The sequence below is a fragment of the Ornithodoros turicata genome, chromosome 7 (genome assembly GCF_037126465.1).
Source record: "Ornithodoros turicata isolate Travis chromosome 7, ASM3712646v1, whole genome shotgun sequence".
Classification (NCBI taxonomy): Eukaryota; Metazoa; Arthropoda; class Arachnida; order Ixodida; family Argasidae; genus Ornithodoros; species Ornithodoros turicata.
This window is the reverse complement of record NC_088207.1, coordinates 50,973,769-50,985,321: the sequence shown is the minus strand read 5'-3', so window position 1 is coordinate 50,985,321 and position 11,553 is coordinate 50,973,769. Positions and strand designations below refer to the sequence as shown.

At 42.0% G+C, this 11,553-nt stretch overlaps 2 protein-coding genes across 2 annotated transcripts; one reads left to right on the top strand and one right to left on the bottom strand.

The window, feature by feature from the left end:
* Window positions 1–483: 483 nt before the first annotated feature.
* Window positions 484–3,195, bottom strand: LOC135401466 (E2F-associated phosphoprotein-like). The gene is made up of 4 exons (XM_064633889.1): window positions 2,930–3,195; window positions 2,674–2,864; window positions 2,315–2,534; window positions 484–753 (listed from the first exon to the last, which is right to left on the bottom strand). Exons 1-4 carry the CDS (start codon window positions 3,070–3,072, stop codon window positions 516–518), a joined length of 792 nt encoding a protein of 263 aa, XP_064489959.1. The 5' UTR covers window positions 3,073–3,195; the 3' UTR covers window positions 484–515.
* A 219-nt stretch (window positions 3,196–3,414) lies between these two features.
* On the top strand, window positions 3,415–9,384 carry LOC135401465 (UDP-galactose transporter senju-like). The gene is made up of 7 exons (XM_064633888.1): window positions 3,415–3,714; window positions 4,143–4,260; window positions 5,668–5,714; window positions 5,899–6,038; window positions 7,132–7,299; window positions 7,373–7,561; window positions 7,646–9,384. Exons 1-7 carry the CDS (start codon window positions 3,618–3,620, stop codon window positions 7,964–7,966), a joined length of 1,080 nt encoding a protein of 359 aa, XP_064489958.1. The 5' UTR covers window positions 3,415–3,617; the 3' UTR covers window positions 7,967–9,384.
* The last annotated feature ends 2,169 nt before the right edge of the window (window positions 9,385–11,553 follow it).

The following is an 11,553-nucleotide window of genomic DNA, read 5'->3' as shown; positions in this document are numbered from 1 at the left end:
ACTGATAAAACTCGACACGTTTTACTGAAGTGACCAGTGTAATGCGCACACTCGAGCCAGTGTAAGCTCCTCTGCACCACAGTGACCAGTGGACAGGAGATAATAACAAATCGAAGTGATGCATTTATGGAATAGTGAAAAGTTGAGCCTGTGGAAGACTGGCAGAATTCCTGAACTCATATGTCTTCGAGTGAGAGGAAGGTTGAATTCCAGGGGGTAGCTCTTCTAGTGCGCAAATGCCACATTGGTTGATTGGATTGGCTGGTCAGTAATTTCACGAGCTGTTTGGCATCCCTTTAATTATGCAGTTCTGCACTTGCGCAGATGTAAGTGTTGCCAAATCGCTGCAAGTAGCCAACATGCAAAGCAGAAATTTGTTCATCAGAATTGGCCTGTTTTTAATACTGCTCTCTCTCTACAGCTTTTGGCCCAAAGAATGCAGCGTGCAGAAAACTGCATTTGCACAAGAACCACTGCATGACCTGTATCCAACAAGATGTTTATTTACAAAAGTGTTAGGAAAAGCTTGCAATCACATTGAAGAAGTGGTAAACTTCATCCTTGTCATACACTGCAACTTCGGTGTTGCACTGACTGCAGCGAACTGGCTTGAAAAGGTCTGCAGGGTCGTCAGTTGGTTCTGCACCTTTTCTCTTTTTTTGGCCCGAAGGTGGGCATCTCAACACCTGAGCCTCATCTACGATGCAGTTTTTCACAAACATGGCACGGTACTGCGTGTGGTAGATCTCGTGGCTGAAAAACAATTTTTTTTTTCAGGAGAATCTGTAGCACTATGTCCCAAATGTTAAGGCACTAAAAAAATGTGTAGTAAACGCTTATAATATGCGCAGAAACGAACTAACAGAAGTTAGATTTTACACCAATTGTGCAGAAATCACTTACGGCCGTGTTCTTAACATTCCTCAGCTCTACACTCCACCTCGATTTCGTTGAGTGGAGGAAAGAAGCGCTCCTCCACTTGGGCTTAGGGAAATAATGTTACTCCAGTGTTGTACTCAAGGAAAGTGCAAAGGGTTTCCTACGCTCGGGTGACATTTCCAATCTGGGCTTATTTTTTGAAAGCGCAATACCGTTCTTCAGGAGCAGTTCGAGTGGAGGGTTGAGTCGTGGATCATTAAAGAACATTGCTGTCAGATTTACTTAGTGATGGGCTGTACTTGAAGTGCTTTTTTGGGGTACTTTTACTTCACTTCTCCCGATTCCCGTAATTCTCCCGATTAATACTTGCTACACCACTTGAGGTACATTTAGCTGTACTTTCTGTTGAAGCACTTCCAAGTATCCTTATGTGAGCGCACTTTGGAGTGTCAGACACCAACCAGTTTTTCGTGCTCCCACGCTTGGAAGCAAAATATAGACTTGCTATGTTACCGAATTCCCCCATTTTGGGAAACTATGATTTTCTGGACACTTCCATGCGGCATCGCCGAGAGAGCAGTGTAATGCACGAAAACTGTTTTTCACTGTTAAGTGGCCGCTCCGGGTGTCTCATACTTCCCTTTTGGGTGTGCCAAAAGGGCCTACTTAACACACCCATTGTGGTGTTCACAGCACTGCGCCTCTGCATATTTTAGCCAGTTTGCAATCCCACCGGAGGCGATGAGTTCGCACGCCTCAACGTGATCTTCCGCGTTGTTTGCTCATGCATAGCGTCTGTGTGTGGTTTGAGACGACGCATTTGAACGTATGTACGCATATATTAGTCTCCGTAAATAGCTAAAAAGTGTGGCATGAAAACAGCTTGTTGTAATTTGAGTGTTTATAAGTACTTCAAGTACATTTCTCCCTGCTTTATACTTTACTTAACGTACCTAGCCAGGGCAGGACTTTTTACTGTATTCAAAGTACTTATTTTAGCGAGTATTTGATACTTTACTCGAAGTGCCCATCACTGGATTTACTATTGTAGTCGTGTGGCAGTGTAAAATTGTAGTTTCACCAACTAAAGAAGCTACAGTTTGTACTCAATCTCAATGGACCTCTTCCGAGACTCTGCACAGCTTAATGGCTCATTAATGAGGTATCTGCGTAAATAAAATAATGACCTACTTTCATTACACTCCAAAACAAACCCATGTGTGTGTTATTCAACCACAGTTAGTCTTGAAGCTGCTGGGTGAGCTCTCACAAACACTGCTGATACATGTTGCAGTGTTTTGCATTCACAGTAACATATGGCATTTCCTGTACCTAATCCAATGTTCTCCTTGCAAACTCTGTGTGTTGTGTTTGTATGATTGTAGGGGATTGACAAATCCTTTGCAGATGGGAGAGGTATTGACAAACATCTCACCATTGACAGTCAAGGCACAGAACTGTCATACAGGCTAGACAGTTAAGTACAGCATCACTCGTTGGCAGAGGCTTTTCTGTGCTGGAGGTGTCCTTGTTAGAGCTTGGAGGGAAGATGCACGCTCTGCGCTGGTCGTTCACCCATTTCTCGTCCTCGTCATCTTCATCCGGGTTGTAGAAGAGGTCGTCATTTGAAGGTTCAGCTTTGTTTTTGCTATGACCTGGGTGTGACACCAACACAATGGTACTGATGGGACTGTAAAAGCGTTAGTTAACTGGCGAGCTGACAAGGAGAAAGGCGCGAGCAGGAATGTCGAAAAGGAAAAAAAAAGTTTCTAGTTGTCGAAGTTTTCTGCATACCTCCTGTACTTTTCTCGGTAACTTGGCTATGCTCCCCACTCGTTAAAGCCTTTTGCCGAAGTATCTGCTTCTGTTCAAAGCTCTTGACCGTACGAGAGAGCTCTTTCTCCATTTCTTGTTCGAAGTCATCCTCGGAATCACTTTTGGTGAGGAACTTTTCTCGGACAAATGTTTGTATCTCGTCCTCAGAGCTGCACAGAAATCAATTTCAGCAACTTTTTTTTTTCTCGCTATCATGTATCGTACTTGATCGTACCTGCTACTGCATGCATCGGCGTCGTCTTCATCACTTTCCTCCTCGATGTAATATCCTCCAAGATCCATGATGGGCTTGGACATTGTGATTGAGATTGGAAGAACTGTTTCACTCTGCCAGAGCTCCGTAACAGACACTCTCATGAGAATTTACATAAGGATGAAGCGAAATAAAACGCAGGGATCAATCGTGGTATGTTTTTTAGTGACACTACTGCGGAGAAAACAAAACCAACGTTCGTCGATATCGATGCCACCAGGGCTGCTCATTGCCGTGCGCAGAAATTGCAAAGGAGTTACAAGACAAAAATTACGAAATACAACGAAATTAACAAGTTTCAATTTCTGTTCAGGTTATAGCTTCCAGTTCTAGCACTACTTTGATTTGTTGCTTGGTAAAAGGTTCAGAAATTCTACAGCGGGGAATGAGGTACAACCCAATCAATGGAAGAAGAAAGTGGAAAGAGTGAAGCGATTCCGGTGGTTGTATTGGTTGTGTGGAGGACTCAGCGAATACTCTTTCGTCTTTCAACGCTTTCAGCGCTTTCAGTTTTCTGGGGTGGGAGGGCGTGTGGCGGCGTGTGATTTAGAATTTTGCGGCATTTGAGTGTGCGAAGTGAGCGCTACTTGCACTGTAGCTTGTTACTAATGAGTCAACACTGCAATTACAACTCGAAACGTAAACATAAATGAACATGGATGAGAAGCACTTCCTTGGTGATCTCTTCCCCACGAAGTTGAGTGCATTAGTGTTTGTAGCGTACATCGGGTTCTTCGTCAACCAAGGTAAGCGAAGTTTTTCTTTGTCATTTTCAGACACCTTCGCACCATGTTGTGTAAGTGTTCTGCTGTGCGATATCTCTTGCGCGAGCAGTTCCTCAAGCGAAAAATGATCATGCTGTTCTAAGATTAAAGCCTGCTGACACGTTCGTTGTCGAACAGCAGCGAAACAAACGTGCAATGTAGGCAAGAAAGCAGTGATCGACGTGTTGCCCTTCGATTTCAATAACCCAGATAGTCTGTCCCAGTCATAGAAATCATAAGGAGAGGACTCTCCTTATGATTTTTATGGTCCCAGTGCAACTGCTACAGAGGGAGAACGCTTGTGAAAACAACTTTATGTACTCGACTGCATATCAGTCTTCTAAGCAGCAAAAGTCTGTTCACTTATTATTGCAGCTGTTATACATTGTGTCTCTCCAATTTTCTCGAAGGAATTCTCGTCACTGCCACTAAAGACTCTAACAACAGCTACAACTACAGCATTACAACTGTCGTCCTCTTCACAGAATGTCTGAAGCTTGTAGTTTCAACCTTAATATATCTTAGAGAGTGAGTATATGCATCTGATAAACTACATTGCTTCATTTCGTTTTGTTTTTCTTCACAACCTGTGAAATTTTTGCAATTTTGAAAATTTTGTGAAAAAATAAAAAATAAAAAAAAACTTAAAAAACTCGGGAGCACTAACGGAGCTAGAAAAATATTTTGGGGGGGTTCTCTGGAACTTTATATTGGGGAGATAATTTTGCGCACATTTCACCCTTTTGCAAAGGTACGACATGGGGATTTGACCCCCCCCCCCCCCCCCCCCCCCCCGAACTCCGCCACCGACTATGCCGCTTTTCGGGAGTACTGATGAACACATGACATATTTTCCCTGTATGGTGGCAGCAGGACAAAATTAAGGGAAAGATGCTTGAGTGTAGGAATGGTTATTGCTTCCCTACTGCAAAATTACCTTCTGTTAAATCTCATATAGGTAAACTTTACCATCTTGTTTCTTTGTATTCTGTGGTCTGTGCTACACACAACCTTCGACAATGGCCACTAGCAATTCACATATTCGCTCCCGGGCATCCTCCAAGAGAAATGTTGTTCCTGACTTGACTGTGGTCTAATGATAGGCATTACTCATCCTGGCTTATGCAACATCCTTATGATGTGACACGTCTTTTCTCTCCGGATGAAGTGGGTCACAGGTGCTTCCTGGTTTCTCTTTCAATGTTATTGTTTCTTTTTTCTCTCTTTTGTATTTAATAGCTGTGGAAGAGCACTTGCATAACATATATGGAAGTTGGGATGCAGTTGTCCCTGAGCAGTAGGTAAGCTTAACGCTTTGAGGATGCTTCAAGGCTGACCAATCAGAATGGAGAGAATATGCAGTGCTGTGGGCCAATTGGTTGTTTGCAGTTGCCTGCATTCTTCACAGTGTAAGATGAAAGGAACGGAACTCCAACAGTCAACAAAATTTCAGTTTTTGTGCAGGAGTGATCACAGGTTGCCAACGCCGTTGCTTGATACTTCACAATTTATGAACACTACTAACAGTATGATAGTGCTCGTCTGATACATGTCACCAATACATGAGAAATATTAGTGACAAAATGTTTGTTCAAGCTCAGTTAGTTTTAAAACCTGTTCAGTAGGAAGGACTGCTGCAGTCCCACTGGTAAATTCCCATTATTTTGGTAGAATTATTTCAAATGACTCAAAATTGTTTGCTTAAAATTTGAATAAACCAGTTTTGACACTGTTCTACCGACCCTGTCCATAAACCTCATCGTAATTGATGTAAGCTGCTTTTATTTCTTTCAATTTACTTGATTCCTGCTTAATTTCCTTCATAGCTCCTAGCAAAGTCTAATTTGTTTTTCTGACATATTTTTTGTGGAACCTGCATGCAATATTTTATTTAATTGAGAGATACCTGAATAGTATTGTTTTCCTTTCTTTCAGCCATTCATTTAAGCAACAGTTAGATGAAATTCTGAAGCACAGGAAAGGTAAGCAGTTTCATCAAAACTATTCTCCAGTATAATTTACCGGGCAAAAAAAAATTGTTCCATTGATGCAACTACAAGCGCTTGTGCAAAATTCAGCTGATCTCAGGAAAGATTAAGGTGGCAGCAAAACGAAGAAAGATATAATTAACCAAACATAAATACAGAGATGCTGTTTTATTTGCAGTTTTGGGTTTATATTTCGTGCCAGCGCTGTTGTACTGCTTCTACAACAACCTGGCGTTCATCAACTTAGCAACCTTCGATCCAACAACGTACAACCTGCTCCTCCAGTTCCGTGTCGTCATCACAGGAATCCTGTTTCAGGTTATTTTTCAAAGTGCCTTTTATCTGCAGTGTAGTGATACTGTTCTGATACTGATAATGTGACATGCATACTACTCATGGCAAGAGTAGTTCTGGCCCAAAGTTACTGACTTTTTCGGGTTATATTTTGACCAGCGTTGCAAGGGGGTTTGCATGGCGTAATTAGGGCCTGACTTTTTCGGGTTTTATTTTTGGCCAAATTCGGGGGGTAAATATCGGGTGATATTTTTCATTTGAAAATTCAGGTGTATTCGGGTTAAATCCCGTTACGGCATATTCTGTCGTCAGGAATTCGGGTGATTTTTTTTTGTTTAATAAAAATTTGTCTTAACATGGAACTAATGTTTAGCAATGTTATCAAACTTTATTTTAATGCACGCTTATGAGTGTGCCACGCGACCCGGATGTTTTCGGGTAGATTCGGGTTAAACCCGAATTTTACAGATTTTGTTCGGGGGGTAAATATCGGGCGGATACGGGTTTAACCCTAAAAAGTCAGGCCCTAGGCATAATGCATATAACACACCAGTACATGCATAGTGTCAATATTTAGTCCACGCTGTCTGTTTTGACAGTTTGTATGAGCATATTTATGCATTTACAGCTCAGTTTCCAAAGTTCTGTGTTAGTTGTGATCACTTCGGATCTCCATGGTCCAGCAGTTTTCGGTGAAATATCAGGTTAAACCCTATTTTTGCTCATTTGAATCGGGGGCATAAATACTGGCGTAATCGGGTATAACCCTAAGAAGTCAGGCACTGTAGTCAGTGACAACTTAAGTCCTACAATTGGGACCGCCCACTCGTCCATGGATGGCTCCTGTGATTGGCTACCAGCCTTTGCACGACGCTTCACAATGTAGTGCTGTCTCTCCCTCTCCCTCCCCCAATGCCCGCTTGGCCGCGCCGCACTACATTTGCACATGTGGAGCGATTCTTGTGTAGGTCAAGCGTATGACTTATGTTGTCACTGACTATAAGTATACCGTAGCCAGTTGCAACTTCTTCGCTGTATTGCTACGCACTATTAGTATGTTTTTCTTTTGTGAATTCTTTGTTGTCAAATTAAATTTATTTATTTTTCTCATGAACAGGCTATATTTAAGAAGACACTGAGTAAAAAACAATGGCTATCCTTGATCCTTCTCACAAGTGGCTGCATCGTCAAAGAGTTGAGCGTTCCAACTCGACATCTCTCATCCGCAGATGGATCCTTTTGGGGGAGCATATTTAGTGCCAGTATGCTCTTCCTGTTAATACAGGTACACACAGTACTTTGTTTTCCTCTTCGTACATATAGGCTAATGGATGCCAACAAATGCCTTCCATTTGAAGATGTTCTGCTCCTGCCTTGCTGGGGTCTACAATGAATTTCTTCTGAAAGATACTGGAGTAGACATCCACATCATGATCCACAACGTCTTCATGTATCTGGACTCCATTGTATGCAACGTAGCTGTCCTGGGGTTCCGAGGAGAACTAGTCACGGCTTTTTCAATCCAGTCCCTGTCTACATTGCTACAGGTCAGGAAATGCTGTTCATTTTTTACGACACGCAACTCCTCATTTTCGATGTGACTGGACACGTTTGGTGTGCTTCTTCCGCAGGGTAAAGTTGTGGCAGTGATGGTGAATGGCGCCATCTGTGGCATTGTGACGTCGGTGTTCCTCAAGAGCCTAAACTCCATTTTGAAGACCTTTGCCAGTGCTCTTGACCTTTCCTTCACCGCAGTCCTGTGCTGGATCATATTTCAAATTCCCATCGACGTTTACACGGTGGCTGCCATTGCGATTGTCTCATTTGCAACCTACCTGTACTCGCAACAGCCCGTGGTGAACAAGCCCAAGGACACGCGTCCTCACCATGACAGCGATGGCGAGCAGGATGCTTCCCTCCTGAATCACTGCGGAAGGAGGGATGTCGTTTAACGGGAAAATATCTTTCCACAAGCTTTCGAGAGACTCCTTAGAAAGTGCTATTTTTATTGCATCTTGACACGAATCTCTTAAGATGCTACATTGTGATATTGATGCTAGTACGATGTTTGCGTCAGTAATTATAAACCCCGGCGAAACATTACATAAGTAACAGTACACTGTTCCATTTGAAAGGAGCACCTGAGTAACATGTAGCTGGCGTGACCGTAAAATACGCTGCTTTTAATCCGTCAAGCATCATGCCTGGCATAGACAATTGGTAGCATTTGATGTAGTATTTGAACGTGGGCCGAGTATGCTGTCAAAAGGCTGCCCGCATTTACTAAAGTAATGGTAGAACTTGTATTGAGGACACAAAGTGTTTTCATCATAGTGTGCATCTGCTTGCACATACTTCAGATGTTGGGTGCATCCGCCGTAGTTCCGTCCTGTTCACTTTAGAGGCAGAGCTGGCAGCTGAGACTTCATAATTTATTCATCTGAAGTTGGCCACTGTGTGTTGTATACCAACAAAGACTGTCGCACACGTTGCAAGATGGGCTTGTTACGGCATTCAGTGACCCATACCTACTAAAGGAAAAAGCATGTCGTAGGCGAATTGTCAGATTGGCACTTGGGTTAAAATGTGTTTATTCTAGTCAGGCCAAGCACTGGCAGGCAACAAGGCCCCGGTGACACTATTACTAACATTAATACCTACTACTAAATGCTAAACCGATAATGTTGCTTAAGGCACTATGCGCATGCTTTGATAGTCGAAAATTATACTAGTCGGGCAGTTTAGTTCCTTCCTACAGAGGCCATGGGTATAAGAGCTACAGGTCTGTAGCACATAGAAGTCAAACCTATTTAGACAATTTCATGAGTGTACATTATATTCCACTTTAATACTTGATTGAACCTATTTTACAGGGGTGGCCACATCTGATTAAACCACAAACTACACCTTATTGCACACCATACTTCTACTGTGCACCTCACCCAGCAGTCCTTCGTTATCACATTCCCATAATTTGCTAACTCACTGACACTGCTGTTCATGCAGCTCATATAAAATCAACCATAATTCAGAAAATAACAAATGTATTACATATGTAATAGTGTTCTACACGAATGCCGAGTTGTAGCAAAGAAAGGAGACTTACTTTTCATAAGGCCACAACTCTTGTGCTTCTGTTTAGTAAAATATGGCACTTTGCAGAAGTCTTGCCAAAGTGTGTTCCAATAAGCTGTGATACTGTTTAGCACGATTTTAGTTCCTGTCCCATAGTGATGTATACAGCTTTGTCTAGAATATTTTATTGTCACGTGGAATGCAACATGCATGTGCATCACATAAACAATCCGAGCATTTCTATCATTTGCTACCTAGACAAAAGCTTGTGATATTGCAACCCCCCCCCCCCCCCCCCCCCCCCCAAAAAAAAATATTTATGTGTAGTCTACACCACAGCGTGCTCCACATGTTGCAATGGGAGAAATGTTGTCGTGTTGGATACCTGAGGAAAGGTTACAATAGATTGAATTGTAACTATGTGCTGTTAGTTTAGTAACTACTAAAAATTATTTTTGATGTTTTCAGAGAGAAAGTTTGCCACAGCCTCAGAATCAGAGCTACGCTATCTTTATTTATGTATAATTTAAAGATTTGAGTTGTGTCCATGTCAAAAATGGCACAGGAGGGCAATACACCTGCTGATGCTATTGGCAACCTCTGGAGAATCCAAAGAATAACATAAATGTGGCAGAGTAGACATTTCATGTATTATACTTGCTCCAAGCAAGTGCCATCTCGTGAGTCATGACATAACATAATTAGACTTGAAAAAAAAAATCATTGTACAACAGCCAATGGCTATTTTTACGTTCCATGTTCATTTAAGGTTTTAGTAAGGCACTTGGGCATCGTCCACACATTTCCATATTGTGCAGGTTTTAGAGTGTTCTTGGTTCACAGAGTTTAGTCTAGTGAGCAGAAAATAAATTGTGTGCCGAGAGCGCATAATTGCAAATTTTGCTCTCGTGCATGCAGCTATGTGTTCATGAACTTGCTGGAGAACTGCACACTCTGTATCACATTCTTCATTCAACAAGAACCATGACAGTATGACACATCTGTCCTCTGATGTGTTCAGCACTATGCAATCATTTGAGGACATTCACTATATATCTATACGCGGCTGCAAATATGTCGTCTTTCCTCAGCTCCTTTTAATCATTTTATTGCATCTTCTGTACTGGCAGCACAGGATTGGCGCACGGACGTTTATGCTATGTTAGTTCACGTGCAGTAATTTTTGTGTATTTACAGATTCCGTTGTAGCTATTATAAGATGATCACAAATAGAATATGCTCATTTTGCAACACTATTTTAGTGTCTAAGTGATATAGTCACTCAGTGCAATGGACCCACCTTTTTAAACAAGGATAGTTCCAAACCAATGCTAGCTTTAGAAGTTTAGCCTATGTTACATGCAAGCATCACCTACAATTACGGTGGAGACAGTTTATGATTATCCACGCATAGATAACGGAAAGATTGAAAAGATTACTACGATAAAGATGTGTGCGATTTACATAACCCAAGCAGCACAATATCTTGGACCAATATTGGCAACACTGGCCCAATATTGGTTTGGCATTGCCAATATTGGACCAAGATGTTGTGCGCTGCTTGGGAATGTACTACAAAAGAATACTTCTGAATGAATACTGTTCGGAATCTGTCTGTGATGTCTCCCTTGATGTCATTTGACAGCGTGAAAGTCGCGAAAGCTCGCTGTGTTGAACTCGAAATGTGTCTGGGCTGTTCCTATGAAAGGTGGCCATCTGTGTGCAGTACGGCAACAGTCTCTCTCCACTGTATAGGGGGAGTTTTTATTCACTTCTCCTACAAGCTTCATTTTTGAATGCAGTACCTGTTACCTTGTATGTAACATTGATTCATAATAAAGTTATTTTCAGATGAAGCCTCGCTTTTATCGTTTCGAGCACATTGCATGCTTGGAGGGGATGAAGGTTGAAACTGGCTGGCGAAAGCTCATGGACTATTCACAAGTATGTTTTCCCCCTCAACTAAGGGGGCATTCATATTTACTGTAAGTTCTATGGCTGCTCAAAGTCTATAAAGTCTTCAAAGAGAACGCACAACTGCAGCCAATTTCAATGGAACTATAGAATTCTCTAGGCTTCAATAGGAATGAGAACGGCTTAAACAATCTTGCTGGTAATCTCTGAAAAGGGCCGGTCAGGCTCACGTGTGGGAAGTGCTGTTTTGTGTATATGGGTCAAACAAACTTCTCAATGTATCAGTCAAAGGTAATATGAAAACAGTTAGGAGCAACTAAAGTTTATTTGAATGAGACCTTTCTGGTTACGCATGTTCTTCTTTGCATAAACTCTGGCTTTCTTACATTATGGTGATAAATGTTGTGCCTTTACTCCCCCCAATGCTTTTTATGAATGTGTGAAGATGTTGATGCAAACACGGCTGTCAAATTTCTGAGTGATGTCAGCTACAGACTTTCTGATTGGCACGTCTTGTCTTGGGATACTTCCCGTTCAAACGTTGTGTATC

Coding starts and splice junctions, on each gene's coding strand:
- LOC135401466 (XM_064633889.1), bottom strand. CDS start 3,072: ATGAGAGTGTCTGTTACGGAGCTCTGGCAGAGTGAAACAGTTCTTCCA. Junction 2,535..2,673: donor TACCGAGAAAAGTACAGGAG/GTATGCAGAAAA, acceptor TGTCACACCCAG/GTCATAGCAAAAACAAAGCT. Junction 754..2,314: donor CTGTGCCTTGACTGTCAATG/GTGAGATGTTTG, acceptor ATTGTTTTTCAG/CCACGAGATCTACCACACGC.
- LOC135401465 (XM_064633888.1), top strand. CDS start 3,618: ATGAACATGGATGAGAAGCACTTCCTTGGTGATCTCTTCCCCACGAAG. Junction 4,261..5,667: donor ACCTTAATATATCTTAGAGA/GTGAGTATATGC, acceptor CCTTTCTTTCAG/CCATTCATTTAAGCAACAGT. Junction 7,562..7,645: donor CCCTGTCTACATTGCTACAG/GTCAGGAAATGC, acceptor CTTCTTCCGCAG/GGTAAAGTTGTGGCAGTGAT.